At 47.1% G+C, this 24027-nt stretch overlaps 1 protein-coding gene across 1 annotated transcript in view; it reads left to right on the top strand.

Moving 5' to 3' along the window:
* PIG-G (phosphatidylinositol glycan anchor biosynthesis class G) overlaps positions 1 to 24027 on the top strand; it is a 73077-nt gene that overhangs the window by 7101 nt on the left and 41949 nt on the right. Inside the window, exons 3-5 of the mRNA XM_068376695.1 lie at positions 8883 to 9049; positions 9983 to 10172; positions 10562 to 10771. Of these exons, the coding sequence (XP_068232796.1) occupies positions 8901 to 9049; positions 9983 to 10172; positions 10562 to 10771 (549 nt within the window). The 5' untranslated portion in view covers positions 8883 to 8900. The remainder of the gene's footprint in view (positions 1 to 8882; positions 9050 to 9982; positions 10173 to 10561; positions 10772 to 24027) is intronic.

Raw genomic sequence — 24027 nt, 5'->3', positions numbered from 1 at the left:
AGGGTACTTCAGAAGTTCGCCTCTCGCAAAGGGACACGGCTGACGTTGGTTGGCTCCGCTCTGGCCCGCGAGAGAATGGTTCATAGAGGTACTGCAATGGCTGGTCGACATTCCCAGGACTCTTCCTCTAGGAGTGGACCTTCTACGTCTACCTCACGTAAAGAAGGTACACCCAAACCTCCACGCTCTTCGTCTGACTGCCTTCAGACTTTCGAAAGACTCTCAAGAGCTAGGGGCTTTTCGAAGGAGGCAGCCAGAGCGATTGCCAGAGCAAGGAGGACATCCACTCTCAGAGTCTATCAGTCTAAAGGGGAAGTCTTCCGAAGCTGGTACAAGGCCAATGCAGTTTCCTCAACCAGTACCACTGTAACCCAGATTGCTGACTTCCTGTTACATCTAAGGAACGTAAGATCCCTTTCAGCTCCTACGATCAAGGGTTACAGAAGTATGTTGGCAGCGGTTTTCCGCCACAGAGGCTTGGATCTTTCCACCAACAAAGATCTACAGGACCTCCTTAGGTCTTTTGAGACCTCAAAGGAACGTCGGTTGTCCACTCCAGGCTGGAATCTAGACGTGGTCCTAAGGTTCCTTATGTCATCAAGATTTGAACCTCTCCAATCAGCCTCTTTTAAGGACCTCACATTAAAAACTCTTTTCCTCGTGTGCTTGACAACAGCTAAAAGAGTAAGTGAGATCCACGCCTTCAGCAGGAACATAGTTTTCACATCTGAAACGGCTACATGTTCCTTGCAGCTCGGTTTTTTGCTAAAACGAGCTTCCTTCACGTCCTTGGCCTAAGTCGTTCGAGATCCCAACCTGTCCAACTTGGTGGGGAACGAACTGAAGAGAGTACTTTGCCCAGTTAGAGCTCTTAGGTACTATCTAAAAAGGTCATAACCTTTACGAGGACAATCAGAAGCCTTATGGTGTGCTATCAAGAAGCCTTCTCTTCCAAGGTCTAAGAACTCAGTTTCTTACTAATTCAGGCTCCTGATTAGGGAAGCACATTCTCATCTGAAGGAAGAAGACCTTGCTTTGCTGAAGGTAAGGACACATGAAGTGAGAGCTGTGGCTACTTCAGTGGCCTTCAAACAGAACCGTTCTCTGCAGAGTGTTATGGATGCAACCTATTGGAGAAGCAAGTCAGTGTTCGCATCATTCTATCTCAAAGATGTCCAGTCTCTTTACGAGAACTGCTACACCCTGGGACCATTCGTAGCAACGAATGCAGTAGTAGGCGGGGGCTCAGCCACTACATTCCCATAATCCCATAACCTTTTTAACCTTTCTCTTGAATACTTTTTATGGGTTGTACGGTCGGCTAAGAAGCCTTCCACATCCTTGTTGATTTGGCGGGTGGTCAATTCTTTCTTGAGAAGCGCCGAGGTTTAAGGTTGTGATGAGGTCCTTTAGTATGGGTTGCAGCTCTTTATACTTCAGCACCTAAGAGTCGTTCAGCATCCTAAGAGGACCGCTACGCTCAGTAAGGAAGACGTACTTAATAAAGGCAGAGTAATGGTTCAAGTCGTCTTCCTTACCAGGTACTTATTTATTTTATGTTATTTTTGAATAACTAATAAAATAAAATACGGGATACTTAGCTTCTTTGTTAACATGTATGCTGGTCTCCACCCACCACCCTGGGTGTGAATCAGCTACATGATTATCGGGTAAGATTAATATTGAAAAATGTTATTTTCATTAGTAAAATAAATTTTTGAATATACTTACCCGATAATCATGATTTAATTAACCCACCCTTCCTCCCCATAGAGAACCAGTGGACCGAGGAAAAAATTGAGGTGGTGTTGACAAGAAGTACTGGAGTACCTGACCACAGATGGCGCTGTTGTGTACACCCCCACCTGTATAGCGATCGCTGGCGTATCCCGACCGTAGATTTCTGTCGGCAACAGAGTTGACAGCTACATGATTATCGGGTAAGTATATTCAAAAATTTATTTTACTAATGAAAATAACATTTTTCAATATTAATCTTACCCGGTGATCATGTAGCTGCAACTCTGTTGCCCGACAGAAAAAACCTACGGTCGGGATACGCCAGCGATCGCTATACAGGTGGGGGTGTACAACAACAGCGCCATCTGTCGAGTAGGTACTCAGGTACTTCTTGTCAATAAGAATAAATTTTTCCTCTGTCGTGCCACCGGCAAGACCTACTTGATACGCTGTTCTTTCTGGAGTTGATTTCACGCTTTTTGGTGATGTATTCTCTCTAGATATTAGCTTTCGCTGTTCAGGAGTTATTATCATTACCTTATCAAGCTTTATTGATTAGATTTTGGATTATTTGCTGATGACTTGGATAGATTTTGGATTCTCCCCTTTGACTAATTCAAGATGTCTGACCCTACTCAAGTCCCCAAGTACAGGCAGTGTAGCGCTAGGGACTGTTCTAGGCGTCTTCCGAAGGCCTCTATAGATCCTCACACCGTTTGTTCCAATTGTAGGGGTAAATCCTGTCAATTGGAAGATCGATGTGAGGAATGCGCTGGGCTTTCGGAATTCGATTTTAATGAATTCCTTAAGAATGCACGTAGGCTAGAGAAGGATAGGATCAGGAGGAGTTCGTCTCGCTCTTTTGATTTTTCCTCTCCCCATGCCCCACAACCTATTCCTTCCCCTGTAGTGGTGACACCCGACCCTTCTACTAGCTCTCATCAACCCTCGATGGCGGACATGATGCGTGCCATTCAGGCTCTTGGTGACCGAGTCGAGTCATTAGCGAATGACCGCAATCAACTCTTGGCCGACGTCAAAGAGTTGAAGGAGAAAAGTGCAGTGGGAAGTGTAGTGAGTGCAATTGCGGTGAAAAGTGTCAGTGTCAGTGTTACGCATGAGGGTGCATCTGTTCGTGCCAGTCGTCCTCCCAGTCCGGGACCTCTTGCAAGCTCCCAAGCCCAGGGGAGAAGCAATGTCGAAGGACCAAAGGGTTCGACAGGCCTTGATCAGCGTTCAGATGTACCCTCAGTGGTTGCGGACGTATCTTGCAGAGATCGTCCCACCCACAAACAGACGAGTGAGCCCATTCATTCCTCGTCCGTGGAAGAAGTTTCTCGCCAGAAACGCTGGACTAAGGTCTCACGACCTCTCAAGCGCAAGGTCCCTTCCGAGCGAGTCCAACGGCCCAGGTGTAGCCACTGGGTCAGTTCGGACTCGCCGCAGTCTTCCGAAGACAGCACACCTCCCAAGAGAGGTAGAGTGGTTCCGCAGCAGGCAATCACTCCGTCTGTTGCCGCACCAACCACTGTAGACCCTAAGTGGTCTATGCTGCAGTCTATGCAGACTCAGCTAGCTTCCTTCATGCAGGAGTATCGTGCTGAGAAGGTTGACGCTGCACCCGTTAACCTACAACCTGCCACGGTTGTGCGCTCAGCAGACACTGCGGCTGCCTGCTCCCACACTCCGGCTGTGAGAGCTCCACCACCGATGCGCAGTCGACCCTGCCAGACGCATGTTGACGTTAGCCGACATGCGGCACCCTCCGTTGACATGCGTGAGCTACCGCATCAGCAGTGGGAAGGTGCTGTCAAGCTGCCGTGTTTTGACGCAATGCGGCAGTCTCCGCAACCCACGGCAGTCCCCACCACGCACCTCCACTCCACTTTTGTTGTTGCCAGCTCTCAAACTGACCAGCAGCGGCATGATGTTGGATCCAGTGCAGCTACGCATGCACCCGTGCTGCCGGATTCAGCCGTTCAGCCTTCTTCTACTCCTTTGCCGCTTCCTCCTCAGCTTTCGGATGAAGGAATATCTGATGACGACGAAGCTGCTCATTTGGACGATCAACACTCCGACATAGACGAACCCAAGACTACGCCTCCCTTCTTAGACTTTAGGAAAGTCCTTGCTCTGTTTAGGGAGTTGTATCCGGACCAGTTTGTGTCTGCAGCCCCACGCTCACCTCCCTCTGAGTTCGCTTTAGGCATGCAGTCAGCAGCTCCTGCCTTTACGAAGCTAGTACTCGCGCGCTCTTCCAAGAGAGCTTTAAGGGTACTGGGAGAGTGGTTGCAGGCCAAGAAGCAACTTGGGAAGACGTCCTTCATCTTTCCCCCCACCAAGCTTGCTTCCAAATCTAGCGTCTGGTATGCCACGGGAGAAGATCTCGGCTTGGGAGTTCCTGCCTCTGCCCAGGGCGACTTCTCAAGCCTGGTAGACTCTCCCCGCAGACTGGCTATGAGACGCTCCAAGATTTGCTGGACCTTTTCGGACATGGACCATCTTTTGAAGGGAGTTTTTCGTGCGTTTGAGATCTTCAACTTCCTGGACTGGTGTTTGGGAGCGTTAAGCAGAAAGACCTCCCCTTCGGACAAGGACTCTGCCATGCTCATCATGTCATGCATGGACAAAGCCATTCGGGATGGGTCTGGCGAGCTTGCGGCTTCTTTCGTGTCGGGAGTTCTTAAGAAGCGAGATCACCTTTGCTCCTTCTTGTTGGCGGGGATCACACCATGTCAGAAGTCAGAGTTGATGTTTGCTCCGCTTTCCAAGTGTCTCTTTCCTGAAGAGCTGATCAAGGGGATTGCCGCCTCGTTGATCCAGAAGGATACCCATGACCTGGTGGCGTCATCCGCACGTAAAGTCACAGCTTTACCTTCCGTGCCTAGACCTAGGATGGACACACCAGCGTCTAGGTTCATTCCGCCCTTTCGTGGCAGAACCTCCAGCAGAGGAGGTACCCGTGCCGATAGTCAACGTGGCAAAAAGAAGAAGGGTTCCAAGTCCTCAAAAGGCAGAGTCTGACTGCCAACCTCTCCGGACAGCAGTGGGAGCCAGGCTCAAGAACTACTGGTAGGCCTGGGAGAACAGGGGTGCAGACGCACAGTCTGTGAAGTTGCTCAGAGAGGGGTACAGGATTCCGTTCTTGCGCAAGCCCCCTCTAGCAACTACTCCCATCGACCTCTCTCCCAGGTACAGAGAGGAGGACAAGAGGCTAGCTTTACAGCAAGAGGTGTCTCTCTTGCTACAAAAGGGAGCGGTAGTCATAGTCCGGGACCATCAATCCCCGGGCTTCTACAACCGTCTCTTCTTAGTAGCGAAGAAGACAGGAGGGTGGAGACCGGTGCTGGACGTCAGTGCTCTCAATGTCTTTGTCACCAAGCAGACGTTCACCATGGAGACGACGAAGTCGGTGCTAGCATCGGTCAGGAAGGAAGACTGGATGGTCTCGTTAGACCTAAAGGACGCGTACTTTCACGTCCCCGTCCATCCAGACTCCCAACCTTTCCTAAGGTTCGTCTTTGGGAAGGTCGTTTACCAGTTCCAAGCCCTGTGCTTTGGCCTAAGCACGGCACCTCTAGTGTTTACCAAACTGATGAGGAATATTGCCAAATTCCTACATTTGGCAGACATCAGAGCCTCCCTCTATTTGGACGACTGGCTTTTAAGAGCTCCGTCAAGTCGTCGCTGTCTGGAGAATCTCAAATGGACTATGGATCTGACCAAGGAATTGGGTCTCCTGGTCAATATAGAAAAGTCCCAACTCGTCCCATCCCAAACTATAGTCTATCTAGGTATGGAGATTCAGAGTCGAGCTTTTCGGGCTTTTCCGTCGGCCCCCAGAATCAGTCAAGCCCAAGAATGCATCCAGAGCATGCTGAAAAGGAACCGATGTTCAGTCAGACAGTGGATGAGTCTAATAGGGACGCTTTCATCGCTGGACCAGTTCATCGCGTTAGGGAGACTCCACCTCCGACCCCTTCAGTATCACCTAGCTGCTCACTGGAGAAAGGACATGACGCTAGAAGCGGTCTCAGTTCCTATATCCGAGGAGATGAAGTCTGCACTGACTTGGTGGAAGAACAGCATTCTTCTCAAGGAAGGTCTACCACTGGCTGTTCAGACCCCCGACCACCTTCTCTTCTCGGACGCATCAGACACGGGCTGGGGTGCGACACTGGACGGTCGGGAATGCTCGGGCACGTGGAATCCGGATCAAAGAGCACTTCACATCAACTGCAAGGAGCTACTGGCAGTTCATCAGGCCTTGAGAAGCTTCAAGTCCCTCCTTCTAGGCAAGGTAGTGGAGGTGAACTCCGACAACACTACAGCCTTGGCGTACATCTCCAAGCAAGGAGGGACTCATTCGAGGAAGTTGTTCGAGATCGCAAGGGACCTCCTCACCTGGTCAAGAGATCGAAAGATATCGCTTGTAACGAGGTTCATTCAAGGCGACATGAACGTCATGGCGGACCGCCTCAGCCGGAAGGGTCAGATCATCCCTACAGAATGGACCCTTCACAAGAATGTTTGCAACAGACTATGGGCCCTGTGGGGTCAGCCTACCATAGATCTGTTCGCTACCTCGATGACCAAGAGGCTCCCAATTTATTGCTCACCGATTCCGGACCCAGCAGCAGTTCACGTAGATGCCTTTCTTCTGGATTGGTCCCATCTAGACCTTTATGCGTTCCCCCCGTTCAAGATTGTCAACAAGGTACTGCAGAAGTTCGCCTCTCACGAAGGGACAAGGTTGACGTTGGTTGCTCCCCTCTGGCCCGCGAGAGAATGGTTCACCGAGGTACTGCAATGGCTAGTAGACGTTCCCAGGACTCTTCCTCTAAGAGTGGACCTTCTACGTCAGCCGCACGTAAAGAAGTTACACCCAAGCCTCCACGCTCTTCGTCTGACTGCCTTCAGACTATCGAAAGACTCTCAAGAGCTAGAGGCTTTTCGAAGGAGGCAGCCAGAGCGATTGCCAGAGCAAGGAGGACATCCACTCTCAAGGTCTACCAGTCAAAATGGGAAGTCTTCCGAAGCTGGTGCAAGGCAAATTCAGTATCCTCAACCAGTACCTCTGTAACGCAGATAGCTGACTTCCTTTTACACCTAAGGAATGTAAGATCCCTATCAGCTCCTACGATCAAAGGTTACAGAAGCATGTTGGCAGCAGTCTTCCGCCACAGAGGCTTAGATCTTTCCACCAACAAAGATCTACAGGACCTCCTTAAGTCTTTTGAGACCTCAAAGGAGCGTCGGTTAGCCACACCTGGTTGGAACTTAGACGTGGTTTTAAGGTTCCTGATGTCAGCAAGGTTCGAACCGCTTCAATCAGCCTCTTTTAAAGATCTCACTTTGAAGACTCTTTTCCTCGTTTGCTTAGCAACAGCTAAAAGAGTCAGTGAGATACACGCCTTCAGCAGGAACATAGGATTTACATCTGAAACGGCTACATGTTCCTTACAGCTTGGTTTTTTGGCTAAAAACGAGCTCCCTTCTCGTCCTTGGCCCAAATCGTTCGAGATTCCAAGTCTGTCCAGCTTGGTTGGAAACGAACAAGAGAGAGTACTTTGCCCAGTAAGAGCTCTTAAGTACTATTTAAGACGTACAAAGCCTTTACGAGGACAATCAGAAGCTTTATGGTGTTCTATTAAGAAACCTGCTTTATCGATGTCGAAGAACGCAGTCTCTTATTACATCAGACTTTTGATTAGAGAAGCCCATTCTCATCTGAATGAGGAAGACCACGCTTTGCTGAAGGTAAGGACACATGAAGTTAGAGCTGTCGCTACTTCAGTGGCCTTCAAACAGAACAGATCTCTGCAGAGTGTAATGGATGCAACCTATTGGAGAAGCAAGTCAGTGTTCGCATCATTTTACCTTAAAGATGTCCAGTCTCTTTACGAGAACTGCTACACCCTGGGACCATTCGTAGCAGCGAGTGCAGTAGTAGGTTAGGGCTCACCCACTACATTCCCATAATCCCATAACCTTTTTTAATCTTTCTCTTGAAATGCTTTTTATTGTTGTTTTTGGGTTGTACGGAAGGCTAAGAAGCCTTTCGCATCCTGGTTGATTTGGCGGGTGGTCAAATTCTTTCTTGAGAAGCGCCGAGATTAGAGGTTGTGATGAGGTCCTTTAGTATGGGTTGCAGCCCTTCATACTTCAGCACCTAGGAGTCGCTCAGCATCCTAAGAGGATCGCTAGGCTCCGTAAGGAAGACGTACTTAAAAAGGCAGAGTAATTGTTCAAGTCGACTTCCTTACCAGGTACTTATTTATTTTATGTTTGTTATTTTGAATAACTGCTAAAATGAAATACGGGATACTTAGCTTCTATTGTTAACATGTATGCTGGTCTCCATCCACCCCCCTGGGTGTGAATCAGCTACATGATCACCGGGTAAGATTAATATTGAAAAATGTTATTTTCCTTAGTAAAATAAATTTTTGAATATACTTACCCGGTGATCATGAATTAAAGGACCCTCCCTTCCTCCCCATAGAGACCCAGTGGACCGAGGAGAAAATTGGTTCTTGTTGATAAGAAGTACCTGAGTACCTACTCGACAGATGGCGCTGTTGTTGTACACCCCCACCTGTATAGCGATCGCTGGCGTATCCCGACCGTAGGTTTTTTCTGTCGGGCAACAGAGTTGCAGCTACATGATCACCAGGTAAGTATATTCAAAAATTTATTTTACTAAGGAAAATAACATGTTTGCATAAATTATTATCCTTTAGTTTTTAATTACTGTGATATTACCTTAAGTCAGTGTTGTAAATAGAGATTTGTCACACATAATAGTATCCTCTTGGGAATATTTTAATAGAGAAAACAGGAGGTTTTACACTAGGAAATATCAATGTGCAAATAAACCACTTCTTTAATCTTTGTAATTGGTAGTTTACCTCTCAGATAAATTCTTTTGACTAGGTATCATGATGTTAGTAAAGGGATAGGCATACATCTATGAGCATGAAAACAGGCTAGTTATTTTTTGTTATTTGATCTGATAATGAAGCTTTTCATGAAATACAAATGTTGCTACTTTTCAAGGTGTAAGTTTACATGTATTGAATCACATTAATATACTTTATTGAATACTGTATACAGTGGGTTATCGTGTTTATTTATTACAGAACCAGAACAAATAAAGAATGAGGTTGACAGGATTGTCCCACCTTTTGGTAGAACAAATTGCTATTATTGCAGCATTGTTAGCATACCTCACTGGCATTGTCAGTGTCCGACCACATCCAGTCCCCCCAGAAGATCCTCATCCTTTTTCTACTCAGGAGCAAGGCAGGTCAGTGTTTTTGAATTTGTTGTTTTCAATGGAAAAAATTTGAAATTAATGCAGCAGGAAATTTGTATTCCATGATTGTATTGGATGTTCTTCTGTATTGTAAATGCATTCCAGACTTTATAGATTGTAATTGAATCCCCAAGAGAACTTTGTGATTTGCATAGACAAGCTATATTTTGAAATAGAGCATTTTGCAAAAAATAGTGTTCAGGAAAAGTTTGGAAAATAGTCAAAAGAAGACATTTTCCTTTGTTTTTTAAAAAAACTGTCAATTTCTTGATTTATAAGCTGCTTATATTTTCGTAAGTTAGCTAAAAGAGATTATTTTTGCTCTTATTCAAGATTCGGTAATGTTACTCCATTAAGTAAATGTGGTGTTGATAGCTTTAGCACTACCAACCAATGGTTCGACTTTATTTCCCAAATTTGATACCTCCATCGTTCCTAACTCTCACACATGAAACTGATCAACTGTAATTGTTTCAGAAATATTTCCTTGTAGAAGGTATAGATTACTAAAAGGACGATAATGATATGCTATAAAACTTGGGTATTAATCTTCATCTAAAGAATGGTTTAGTTTTAGAAAAAGTATTTCATTGAAATCGAGGAGGTATTTTGTCTTAATAAATTTCAAAATGTGTAACAGTTAAGTGTACTTTCTTTTGTAATTGAATTGTAAATATCCACCTCAATGTAACTTATACAGAGTATGTTATACTTGTATTTTAAATTGACAATTCTTCACAAAACCCTGCTTTGTAAGAAGAGCTCATTGTTTTCTATTTATGAGAAATAGTTGAGGTACTCAAAATAGTGTTGTCCACCTTTTTGTGAATGATATCACTGCACTGTTTATGGTAAATATCCTATACAATATTTAAAGTTGGTGCCATTTAATGTTTAGATTATCAAATATTTCAACTCTTCCAGGGAACCTGAAAAGGGAGAGAAAGCTATTGAAAAAGTTGTGCTGGTTATAATAGATGCTTTGAGGACAGATCACCTGGTACTGACACCTCAGCCACTCATGCCCCATATGTATGACTTACTTAAAAATGGGAAGGCATATGGATTTGTTCTCCATACTGCCACACCTACAGTTACTCTCCCTAGAATCAAGGTAAATATTTTATCTTGTGTTTAGGGTCTTTGCTTTGCGTTTGGATACCTGGTTAAGCAGAACATGACGGGTGTTTATGTTCATTTCAAAGTCTGTAGAGTTTATTAGTTGCCATGTTGTTTTCATTTAAACTCTGAGGATTTATATAAGGAATTATACAGTAGAGAATAGTTCGAAGGTGGTACAATAAAATGCTCTTGAAAACTTTACCTAAAAAGAAAATTTGTTTTAAAACATATGGTGAATTATATTTCAGAAGTGAATACAGTATAGATTATCAACCAGAATCCTATGTATAGACATGAATTTTTGCAATGCAGCAATAGTATTGATAAGGGATATAATTGACTATTCTTTATTTTTGTTTAATGAGGTTTCTATTTTCCCAGTCACTTGTGACTGGAAGCATTCCAGGCTTCATGGATGTAATCACCAATTTTGGAGCAGGTGAACTGGTCGATGACAATCTCATTCAGCGGTGGGTTGATGCCGGCAAACGCATTCATTTTTTTGGTGATAACACTTGGTTGAGCCTCTTTCCGAAGCACTTTACAAGATATGATGGGGTCACTTCATTTTTTGTTTCAGACTACACTGAGGTAAAGGTTTGGTATTTTCTATTATTATAATCTGCATTTGTGTTATTGCAATAAAGAAATTTTTAAATATTTAACTTAGCCAGTGAATATATAATAGCTGCAACTCTGCGGCTCGACAGAAAACACACTCAAAAACTCGCGAGCGATCGCTATGAAGGTTGCGGGTGTGCCCACCAGCGCCACTATCGGCCAGATACCACTCTTGCATGTAAACAAACCCTTCAATTCTTCTCTGTCGACGTTGACGACAAGACGTATCAATACTCGCTGTAGAACCTGGAGTTTTCTCAACATATTTGGTGAAGTACTTCATTTTGGTTTGAGCTTTCGCAGTGCAGGTGTTTTATCTTCATCTTAAATCTTGAACTCGTTTTTGGATAGATTTAATTTTTGATGACAAGAGAGAGAGTATGGACTTTTTGGGCTCAAGCCATGGCGTCCTGATGGAAGGTTCCTTTTTGGTAGCTTCCTTGGGTAATCACTACTAGGATTTTCCCAGAGAATTAAACCACAGGTTATCACAGAATTCTAACTTCTGGAGCGAGTATCCTAAGGGTTTCCCCTTAAGACATCGTGTATCAACAGGGGACACGCATGTATAGACGTGCCACATAGCTATCTGCACCCCATACAGTTAACGCTTCAATATGGCGGACAGGGAGTGGCTGGGAGCTGAGCCGCAGCCAATCTAGATGTGGCGATATCGGTACTCGCGATGTAAACAGACGGACGCCATTGCTTTTGATGACGTCACGTCCATCCTCATTCCTTTGCTAGTAGCTCGCTCGATTGGACGTGTTTTTTCCCTTTGTGCGACTTTATCTGCTTGCATCCTCGCCATGTCTCAACCTTCAGCTTCACCTTCTTCTGGAAAGTTGAGTACAAAGGTTTAAGTATTGTTTAAATAAGCTCTGACCTTAAAGTAAATCTTACTTTTCGAGATATTTGCATATTTGTGGCAGAGCTTTGCCAGACCGGTCAGCGCCATTTTATGACGCTGCTGTTGCTTGCATGCCTTATTTAGTTAGCCGCAACAGCCTTACCGGTATATAAATCACTAATCAGCGCTATTAGTTATTTAGTCTTCATAGCTAGGAACTTTATATCGTGTTTTTGACGCATTAGTTAGGGTCTTCGCTGACCCCATACCAGTAGGCTTTGATTAGCCCCTAGGCCAGTGAGCCTATACCAGTGTTAATGCATGATATTTCAGTGATCCTAGTGTTAGTTATGAAGATTTTGGCATTATTTTACAATACCATTGACAGTGATGCAAGTGTTTTTCGCCTTCAGGGACCATATAGGGGGTAGGTTATCTTGAGTGCCTTGCTAACCTAACCTTATGATAGGACCCCTATATGCTCTCTTCATCCCTAGCCCTAGGGCTTCCCTCTGGTAATCTTGTACCCTATTACATGTGATAGGACAAGACTCCTCAGAGTACTGTATCGCCTCCCCACCTAAGGGAATGACCCCTCCCTTAGTGTTGCGGACCTTAAAGGTAGGATCACCTCCTTTAAGCTGAATCGGTCCTTGACCTTTTCCTTGCGATACGTCTTCTCCCTTCCTTGATTAGGGTCTAACAACCCTAATCCAGGTTAGGTTGGGAGGGCTGGTTTATGTACCTTGCTGAATATGCGCGTGCTCCGTTTTTCAGTTGGTCCACCTACTATAGGTTAGGGTGAGCATCTCCCTTCCTAGGTGGCCGCTCTGGTGCATAACCCATCCTTTCTTATAAGAAGACCCTTTCCCCCCCCCAACCTATCTCTTGCCTAGCCTAACCTACCAGTAGGTTAGGCTTCATATGTCCACTGTCCTACACTCCACCCTAGGCTGGAGTGCTGGACCCCGTGGTGCTCCCAGTGTTGTCCGCTCTGATACATAGACCCTCCATAGTGCTATGGAGTCAGTTATCATTTGGTCGACATGAAGAGTCTCCACCCCTTCTTTGGGTACACCCTGTCCTCTCTTGGACTGCCTTAGCCCCCGGCCATTGCGGCCCCTGCTTAGGATGATAGATTCACCTCTATCATGGTGGTACCTTTTCCAGAGGTGTCTTGACTAGGCTAGTACAGCCTTGCCATCCCACCTCCATCTTTGGTGCTTGTCCCTTGCCGCCTCTACCCCGGCATTACCGCCGCTACGGGTGACTTCCTTATCCTTGCCGCCTTCCCCCGAGTGCCGGGGGATCGCTGCCGGCCGCCGGCTTACCGCCGTGGCCTCTCCATTCCCTCATAGCCTCGGCACACTGCCGACCCCTCCCGGAGTGCCGGCACTAGCAGCCGGCCCCCGGCCCCGGCTATGCTCCTTTATCCTTACCCCTGTCACCCTCCGACTGCCTCCGGCTGCCGGAACCGCCGCTCCTTGCCGGCGGCCGCCGCTACCGGCTGCCGCCACCCTGGCTTCTTTGACCATAGAATGATCATTCTTGAATGCCAGAAACTCTGCTCGAGCGGCCTCCGGCGTGCCGGGGGTATGCCGGACCCGTCCGGAGGCGGCAAGATGCCTTGCACCCCTTCTCTCAGCTATCTTTACTAGCGATAGCTCCTAAAAACCGCACCTAGACGGCTTGTTAACGCAGACAAACTGGTACGGAATCGTACATTTTGTTCAGTTTTCACTCTGTCTTCTTGCGTGTTTCATCTTTCCAGCACGCTACGTGTAATTGGCACGTCTGGTTGCCGGAACCTTACTAGGATCTCATGATCCCCAGACTTTCTTGATAAGATTTCAAGCCTAGTCTATAATATGGTTATTCTAGATGGAATTCCCATTATCAAGACACCTTCCATGGAGGCCTACGGCCACCTGGGACTGTCCGATGCTACGGCAACCAGCCGGGCGGGTTACACGAGGCATGCGTCTGTCTCCTTTCACCCACCCTTCTGTGCATCACAATTAATTTAAGTTAATATTAACTTGTTAATAATTAACTTTATATATGAGCCATATTATGACTCTACAATACTCATCGTCTCTTTCCTTTACAGGAGGAGTACGTCATGTGTGACCACGACTTCTGCCAGACTCAGTGGTCCCAGTCGAACAGATCCCCGTAGTCCAGATTACAGTGGAACCTGATGTTGTCATGGCTCAGTCCATGAATGATTATCACCTGGATTCAGAACATGATGAACGCATGTCAGAGATCTCGGAGGACACCGAGAAAACCCTTATGGCCCAGGGTGAAGGGGAGGATGATGAAGAAGAGGACCGGGTAGTGTATACCGAGTCCGATAAGGAGGATGCCCCTCCCTCCATCCCCCCTCCTACCCCTACACCGACGAAAGTGTCTCTCCCGTCTACGTCCTCCACCACGACTCCTCTACCTACGGCACAGGATATGATTCGGCTCATTGAATCCGTGATGGAGCAGAAGCTCCAAGAAACTCACCAGATCATTCGGTCGTTGGGAGGTTCCAAGGAATCTCGAAAAATCTCCATCAAGGACCTCCCCGCATGCTCGAGCGACAATCCGTGGCGATTCGCCGAGCATATGGTCATCGCTGATGACAAGATCTTCGTCAGCGATAAGATCGGTTCCATATCCCTGGAAGAAGTGGAGTTCTTCCCCCGCTTTGAGGCGTACCCGGACTGTTACGTCCGTCTACGTTCAGAACCATCTTCAAAGGAAGAGACCGAACCGAAGGAGAAAATAGTGTTCGATCTCTCGAAGGCCCAGGCTATGCTTGCCAAAGCGCTTAAGAGCAGAGGCTTTACCTGCTCTGGACTTCCGGCTCTGAGCAAGAAGTACCCCACCTACGTTGCGCCCGATGAAGTGATGATACCCTTCACGGAAAAGGCCTTCGCTGCCTGCTTTAAAGCTGTAGAAGAAGGGAAATCCTGCCCTGCATTGGAGGAATGCAGGCCTTTCTCCGCAGTCACCCCGCCCGACACTAAACACTGGAAGGATGTGCAACACACCTTCGTGGTGGGCAAACTAGATCCTGACGTTGCTGGACGTCAGTTTAATGAGGACCTCCCCAAGCTAAACGATCACCTCCTTCGTAGGGAACAGGAAACGAAGGAGAGGCTGGCAGCATCTCTCACTCTCCAGGTCCAGATGGACGTAATGGCTGGCGACACCGGAGTCCCTGACCATTACATGGTCCTCGCCAAATCTCATATGGCAACCTTAGTCAAGGATCTGTACCACTTCTTGCGAGCTCGTAGAGCCAGCAGAGAACTCGTGTCCTCCAGTGCCACTGTCAGACACGAACCCCGGAAACTGATTTCCTCCAACATCTGGGGCAAGTACCTCTTCCCGTCTGATCTAGTGAAAGAGATCACAGACAAGACCGCATCTGAGAACAGGAACCTTCTCAACAAATGGGGCATGTCTAGGAAGAGAAAGCCCTCTCAGGATGACGGTCCTCAGCCTAAGAGGAAGCAGTCGAAGCATAGACCCCAGCAACGTCAGCACAGACGTCAGTTTCCGGCACCCGCTACTCCCCAAGTGGCCGCTCAGCCGCCACAGACCTTTCAGTTGGTCCCACAGCCGGTTTTGTCCTCATCACCGGCCTTCAACCCCGCCTTCGAGCAGCACTCCACTACCTTTCGTCCCAAAGGTTGAAGCTCAGGCAGGGGTTCCGGCAGAGATTCCTCTCGCCGGCCCTCCAGAGGCAGAGGAGGACAGGGAGCTAGCGGCCGAGGCAGCAAGTCCTCGGGACCCCAGAAGCAATGAAGTGCTTCCGGTGGGAGGAAGACTCCGCCACTTCCAGGATCGTTGGACCTTCGACTCCTGGGCACACAGCATCATCAAGAAAGGTCTGGGCTGGAGGTGGGCGCAACCACCCCCAACCTTCCAGCAATTCTTCCAACGTTCAACCCCCCTCCTGGAAGAATATGTGCTAGACCTCTTGAACAAGAAGGTGATAAGAAGGGTGAAGTCCACAAGGTTCCAAGGGTGACTGTTTTGTGTCCCCAAGAAAGACTCAGACAGACTCAGAGTCATTCTGGACTTATCCCCCTCAACGTATTCATATCGAACAAAGAGTTCAAGATGCTGACTCTTCAACAGATCAGAACCCTCCTGCCTCGAGGGTCTTTCATGGTCTCGATAGACCTGGCGGACACATACTGGCACATACCAATGAACCATCACGCTTCCTCCTACCTAGGATTCCGACTCCAACGGAAAAGCTATGCCTTCCGGGCCATGCCCTTCGGACTCAACGTGGCCCCTCGGATATTCACAAAGCTAGCGGACGCAGTAGTACAACAGCTCCGCATCCGAAACGTCCAGGTGATGGCCTACCTCGACGACTGGCTAGTGGGGGCGCCCTCGCCCGAGGATTGTATAGAATCCTGCAGAAAAGTTACCCAGTTTCTCGAACACCTGGGATTCCAGATAAACGCGAAAAAGTCTCGCCTATCTCCAGCTCAGAAGTTCCAATGGTTAGGCATCCACTGGAATCTTCAGTCACGCCGCCTTTCCATTCCAGCAAAGAAAAGGAAGGAAATAGCAGGGTCTGTCAAGCGACTGTTAAAATCCAAACGGATCTTAAGACGCCAGCAGAAACAAGTTCTAGGCTCTCTACAGTTCGCCTCGATCACAAACCCAGTGCTTCGTGCACAGCTAAAGGATGCAGCGGGAGTCTGGAGACGTTCCGCATCCATCGCTCGGAGAGACCTCAAGAGACGGCTCCCAAGCAGACTTCGACTTCTTCTCAAGCCGTGGTCAGAAGCGAGGGCCCTAAAAAGGTCCCTTCCTCTCCAACACCCACCTCCATCTCTTAACATCCATACGGACGCTTCGTTGGAGGTTGGGAAAGGTCACTCCCACCAAAAACAGGCTCAAGGCACTTGGTCTCCCCTATTCAAGACGTTTCGCATCAACATCTTGGAGGCCATGGCGGTTCTTCTGACGCTGAAGAAACTCTCCCTGCCCCCGTCGATACACATTCGCCTGACCCTGGACAGCTCTGTGGTAGTGCGTTGTCTCAATCGCCAGGGCTCAAGATCGCCCAAGATAAATCAGGTGCTCCTGACAATCTTCCGTCTGGCAGAAAGGAAGAAATGACACCTGTCTGCAGTTCACCTACAAGGATTCCGCAATGTGACAGCGTACGCTCTATCTCGGACAAACCCGATAGAGTCGGAATGGTCTCTAGACGCAAGATCATTCGCCTTCATTTCTCACCGAGTCCCAGAACTCCAGATCGACCTCTTCGCGACGAGCGACAACCATCAACTTCCTCGATATGCCGTACGGGGACCCCAAAGCGGAAGCGGTGGACGCCATGACCTTGGATTGGAACAGATGGGCCAAGATTTTCCTGTTCCCTCCCACCAATCTTCTGCTGAAGGTCCTCTCCAAATTGAGAACCTTCAAAGGGACAGCAGCTCTAGTGGCTCCCAAGTGGCCCCGCAGCAACTGGTACCCCTTGATCCTGGAGATGCAGCCAACGCTGATCCCCCTCCTGGACCCAGTTCTCTCCCAGCAAATACAGAAGTCGACTGTCTTCGCTTCATCATCGAAAATCAAGGACCTTCATCTCATGATTTTCTCACCCTAGCCGCTAAGAAAAGGTTTGGGATTTCGAAGAAGAGTCTAGACTTCCTCGAGGAATACAAGACCGAATCCACGAGAAGGCAATACGAATCGTCTTGGAGGAAATGGGTCTCCTTCGTCAAGGCAAAGAACCCCTCGAAAATCACCATAGATTTTTGCATGTCCTTCTTCATTCACCTTCATGGACAAGGCTTGGCAGCCAACACGATTTCTACTTGCAAATCGGCCTTGACTAGACCTTTGTCATACGGCTCCCAAATAGATCTGTCTAGCGACATCTTCAACAAACTACCGAAGGCCTGTGCCCGTTTACGACCGGCACCCCCTCCGAGACCAATCACTTGGTCTCTAGACAAAGTTCTCCACTTCGCCTCCAACTTGGACAATGATTCATGCCCTCTTAAGGACCTGACTCAGAAAGTTATATTTCTCTTCGCTCTAGCTTCGGGAGCCCGAGTCAGCGAAATAGTGGCACTATCTAGAGAAGAGGGACATATCGTTTTCAACGATTCAGGAGACCTCTCCCTCTTCCCTGATCCGACGTTTCTCGCAAAGAACGAATTACCTACCAAACGGTGGGGCCCGTGGAGGATATGCCCCTTGAAAGAAGATGCCTCTCTATGTCCAGTAGAGAGCCTTAAGGTCTATCTTCATAGAACTTCAATCTTTGGTGGAGGCCAACTCTTCAAAGGAGAAACATCGGGCAGCGACCTGTCACTGAAACAATTGAGAGCAAAAATCACCTACTTCATTCGCAGAACGGATCCAGACAGTACACCCGCTGGTCATGATCCTAGGAAAGTCGCTTCGTCTCTGAATTTCTTTCAGAGTATGGATTTCGAAAGCCTCAAGAACTATACAGGCTGGAAATCCTCGCGTGTTTTCTTTAAACATTATGCGAAACAAGTGCACGAAGTGAAACATTTTGTGGTAGCCGCAGGTAGTGTTATGAAACCTGCTCTGAACTCTGCTTAGAACAGTGAGTTATTAGAGACTCTAACTCGTCGGGTGCCTATGTTGACCCTCAAGTGATACGTAGTGAAGCAGAAACCACCTTGTGTTTTCTTTAACTGTTCTTACCTCAGGTGAAATGTCATAGTAGATTACCACATGAGTGCTACATGCCACGTGCATGACGTGTGTTACATAAAGACTAACGTTCCGTAGAACGAGTGCCTACTAATACTTGATTCTTCCCTTTCAGACTCAAGAGCACGCCTTTATGACTATGTACATTTTTATCAATGTAAATGTTTTTTACTATTTATTGCATGACATGTATTGATTTACCTGCAATTATATAATAAAATGTCTATTTTATTACTTGTGCGTCTCCCTTGCTCCTTTCTTACTATGAAATATACTAATTGTCATAGTTTTATTACCCTTTATTCTTGGTTAAGGAAAATGCCAGGAGTTACTCCGGGCATTTATTTATATAGAGCAAGTAAGTTTCCTTAGCGAATACTTACTCCATTATGAAGATGAGTCAACTCCATGCACGAAGTGTACAACCACCACTTCAAGTTTGTTTCGACGCGAATACCAAATCGCTCTGACTTATCTTATGGATCTCATTGTTCCTTCAGCCTATATGAATAGCCTTCCCATGACCACTTTGATCTCAGCATAGCCCGTGGGGACTTCCATGCCAGGGGGGCAGGAAGGCAACTGCCTCACGATAGCTCTAGTATAGACCACTATGCTTTCGGCTCAATGTTTTAGCACTCACTTATAAAGGGGAAAAAGCCTACCACGATACACTAATTCTCTGGTACTCTTCCATCAGGACGCCATGGCTTGAGCCCAAAAAACGGATTTTGAGCGAAGCGAAAAATCTATTTTTGGGTGAGATAGCCATGGCGTCCTGATGGACCCACCCTGTCTGTTATCAGGTCCCGCCCTGCGCCGCTGTATCATGGTGATGAGCGAGCTCCAGACTTTCAGAATGAGGATGGACGTGACGTCATCAAAAGCAATGGCGTCCGTCTGTTTACATCGCGAATACCGATATCGCCACATCTAGATTGGCTGCGGCTCAGCTCCCAGCCACTCCCTGTCCGCCATATTGAAGCGTTAACTGTATGGGGTGCAGATAGCTATGTGGCACGTCTATACATGCGTGTCCCCTGTTGATACACGATGTCTTAAGGGGAAACCCTTAGGATACTCGCTCCAGAAGTTAGAATTCTGTGATAACCTGTGGTTTAATTCTCTGGGAAAATCCTAGTAGTGATTACCCAAGGAAGCTACCAAAAAGGAACCTTCCATCAGGACGCCATGGCTATCTCACCCAAAAATAGATTTTTCGCTTCGCTCAAAATCCGTTTTCTTTGACTTTTAAATGGCCGACCCTTCCCTTAGACCGAAGTGTGTTTTAGGCTTTTAGCAATTATCTTATCACGTTATAAATTAATTATTGATTTTCCTCTATATATTTTATATCTCAACCGCCTTTATTAGGCCTCTTCGATTAGCTTTCCATTTATAATAAACATCAAAATAAATTTTAATGATTTGTTTATATGCGACCTTTCCTGAGAGTAGGCGGTCCTAACTTGGAAACCGAAGTTAAACAACGTTGAGCCCTTTTCAATCGTAAATAACTTTTACAGAGCTAATAATTTAAAACTTATTAAATGAAATATTTTTAGTAAATATTTTATGATAGTTTCTTTTTCTTTGAATAGTCTTCGTACTGTTTCAAAGATGAACTAACGTTTAGTTTATTTATGCTACGCAGTTTGCGCTCTATCGTTACGATAGAGAGAGAGAGTATCACGGTTTCACTTTGCAGAAAGAGTATATCGATTCTGACGTTTTGTTCTTTTTTCTTTCAAAGCTTAAATGTTTTAAAGACTATTTTAAAGGAACTTTTAATTGAAAAACCTTTCAGTTTTTTCATTTGGTCAAATAACCAGCGTCCTGGTTTTGACGAAAGGTAAGTGGGCTCTTCTCTTCGGTGCGAAATCAAGAGAGAGAGAGAGAGAGAGATAGAGACGGAGAGAGAGAGAGGAGAGAGAACGTTCCGATCTTTATCTCGTCCCAAGCGAGTAACGTTGTTCTCGAGTTACTCTCGTCCCTAGTCTCTGTACCGGGAGAAAGGATAAAACGTTTTTAGTTTTTATTCTCGTCCCAAGGCACTGTACGGTGAGAGATTGAAAAGTAGTTTTGAATGAACTAGTGTTTAGTCTCTTCCCCAGCCACTGATTTTTTTATCTTAAAATATGTTTACTGTTTTTTTTGCTGGTATTAATGTGCTTACATTATACGACTGATTTCGCAATTACAACCTTTTGATGAGGGTAGAATTGCGTGCTTCAGGTAGAAATCAGTTTTATTCATACCTAATGTGAATTGTTAAAAAATTCGATTTCAGTGAAATAAGTGCAAAACAGAAAATCGTAGTGATAAAGTGATATTGCGCAAAGTGTTATCAGTGTTGCGACCGAGGGTTCGGCTGTTCGTGCCTGTCGTTCGCCTAGTCCGGGACCTCTTGCAAGCTCCCAAGCCCAGGGGAGAAGTAATGTCGTACGACTTATGGGTTCGAGAGGCCTTGATCAGCGAACAGACGTTCCCTCTATGGTATCAGGTGTATCTTACCAAGATCACCTCTACCATAAGGCGAGAGAGACGATTTTCTCCTCGTCATCCGAAGGCTTTTCGCATAAGAAACCATGGAACAAGGTTTCGAGGCCCTTTAAGCGAAAGTCAGTCCTTTCAGGACAGGTCCAGCGTCCTGGTTTTAACTATTAGGACAGCTCTGACCCTATGCAGTCATCGGAAGACTGCTCGCCGCCTAAACAAAAGCGTAACACAGACTCCGAGAGTCTTTTTGTAGGCAAGGTTTTGCAGTCACAGACGTTACCCTCGTCTCTTACCGCAACCATTCCCGTTGATCCTAAATGGGTTGTACGGCAAGACATGCAGAATAAGCTTGTCTCCCTTATGGAAGACTATTCTGCCGATAAGTCCGTTGAGCCTAGCCGTTTATCTCATCGAGATCCTGGCCTTCAGCCACCCTAACGTTCCTTTGTGCGTCCTGTTGACGTTGGCGTAGCCAAGTCACGTCAGTCAGGTTGTTTAGAACCACACTCGATGCGGTCTCGTGTGGATTTTCAGCCACATTTGGACATTAGGCCACTTGCTGATGCTCCTGTTGACGTTCAGGACGTTCGCCAACAATCGGAGTTGACTTGTTTTGACGCTGAGCGTCAACCTCCGCATTCTAGAGTTGTTTTGACTGCTCAGTCTAGGCGGTCAAAGCAGTCTCGAGTGGACGCTGTGCGTCCTCACGCACCTGTTGTTGTTGACAGTTCACAGACTGTCAAGCTGTTACATGACGTTGCGTTCTGGTCCGCTACTAATGCACCAGTGCGTGTGGACTCTGCTTGTAAAGCATTGCCACCACGGTAGGTCTCTCCCTTGCTTGAGACTCGGCTATTGTCGGACAAGGTTCCTTTAGATGAGGAAGTTGCTGTTCCCCCTCCTACTGATATTCCCTTGATGACTCTGTCAGACGGAGAGGAGCCTAAAGCTGCTTAGCCCTCTATGGACTTTAAATAAATCATGCTGATTTTTAAGGATCTTTGTCCGGATCTTTTTGTAACTGCTGCTCCTCGTTCGCCTAAATGTCAGAGCTTACACTAGGCCTAGCTACTTCGAAGCCGTTGTTTTATAAGCTAGTGCTCTCTCGCTCTTCTAAGAGAGCTTTACGTTTGCTAGGCGACTGGTTTATCACCAGGAGGAGTTTGGGGGAGACAGCCTTTGCTTTCCCTTCTTTTAAGCTGGCTTATAGAGCGAGAGTCTGATATGACACGAGAGAAGTTCTCGGCTTGGGAGTTCCTGCCTCTGCCCAGATAGACTTCTCAAACCTCATAGACTCTCCCTGGCGCCTGGCCATGAGACGCTCCAAGATTTTACAGGTCGACTTCAGAGCTATTTTCGAGCCTTTGAAGTTTTGCTGTACAATTATGTCATGCATAAACAAGGCTTTCAGGGATGGCTCCAATGATCTGACAGCCACGTTCTCTGCAGGAACAAGTCCCTCAGGGATGGCTCCAATGATTTGGCAGCCATGTTCACTGGAGGAGTACGTAAGAGGCAAGTGCGCTCAATGTGTTCATTGTCAAGACAAACTTCACGATGAAGTCTACCAGGCTGTCTTGACAGCATTTATGGAAGGCGACTGGATGGTCTCTCTCGACCTTCAGGAGGCATACTTCCACATTCCTATACACCCGGATTCCCAACCGTTTCTGAGGTTTGTTTACAGGAATGTGGGGTACCAGTTTCGAGCCCTGTGCTTTGGCCTCAGTCCTGCTCCTCTCGTGTTTACGAGGCTCTTGAGGAATGTGGCAAAATCCCTCCATCTATCGGGGATCCAAGCCTCCCTGTACTTGGACGATTGGCTTCTCAGAGCATCGTCCAGTCTTCGCTGTCTGCAGGATCTACATTGGACATTGAGTTTGGCCAGGGAGTTGGGACTTTTGGTCAACCTAAAAGTCCCAACTGATCCCATCCCAGATTATTTTATATTTGGGGATGGAGATTCGCAGTCAAGCCCTGCTCGAAGTCCAACTAATGCTGAAACGAAACGTTTATTCAGTCAGGAGTTGGAACAGTCTCGTAGGGACTCTCTCATCCCTGGAGCAGTTTGTCTCACTAGGGAGACTACACCTTCTGCCTCTCCGGTTCCATCTAGCCTCTCACTGGAACTAGGACAAGACATTAGAGACGGTATCATTCCCAGTCTCCGAACCAGTAAAGGCATGCCTGAAATGGTGGGACAGCAAGATCAGTCTGAGAGAGGGACTATCCCTAGCAGTCAAGAACCCAAACCACGTGTTGTCCTCAGACGCGTCGGATTTGGGTTGGGGTGCGACCCTGGACGGTCGGGAATGCTCGGGTCTGTGGACCTCAAGTCAGAAGAGCATGCACATCAACGGCAAGGAGCTATTAGCAGTCCACTTGGCCTTGATGATATTAGAAAGCTTCTTCGAAACTAAGTGGTAGAGGTCAACTCAGACAACACCACAACTTTGGCGTACATCTCCAAGCAAGGAGGCACACACTCCTTCACGCTGCTCGAGATCGCAAGGGACCTTCTCTTATGGTCAAGAATTCGAGGCATCTCCCTGTTGACGAGATTCATCCAGGGGTACTTGAACGTCTTGGCAGACTGTCTCAGTCGGAGGGGTCAGGTGATACCCACGGAATGGACCCTCCACAAGGACGTGGGCAAGAGTCTTTGGGCTACTTGGGGTCAACCCACCATAGACCTCTTTGCCTCCTCGTTGACCAAAAGGTTACCAATCTATTGCTCTCCAGTCCTAGATACAGAAGCAATCTACATAGACGCGTTTCTACTGGATTGGTCTTTTCTGGACTTATATGTATTCCCACCATTCAAGATAGTCAACAAGGTACTGCAGAAGTTCGCCTCTCACGAAGGGACAAGGTTGACGTTGGTTGCTACCCTCAGGCCCGCGAGAGAGTGGTGCACCGAGGTACTTCAATGGCTGGTAGACTTTCCAAGAAGTCTTCCTCTAACGGTAGATCTGTTACGTCAGCCCCACGTAAAGAATGTCCATCAAAGCCTCCCCGCTCTTCGTCTGACTTCCTTCAGACTATCGAAAGACTCTCAAGAGCTAGAGGCTTTTCGAAGGAGGCAGCCAGTGCGATTGCAAGAGCTAGGAGAGCTTCTACCATTAGAGTATACCAGTCGAAGTGGGAAGTCTTT

Source organism: Palaemon carinicauda, chromosome 7, assembly GCF_036898095.1.
Source record: "Palaemon carinicauda isolate YSFRI2023 chromosome 7, ASM3689809v2, whole genome shotgun sequence".
Classification (NCBI taxonomy): Eukaryota; Metazoa; Arthropoda; class Malacostraca; order Decapoda; family Palaemonidae; genus Palaemon; species Palaemon carinicauda.
The sequence above is the reverse complement of the archived record's forward strand: the minus strand, read 5'-3'. Positions and strand labels throughout refer to the sequence as shown.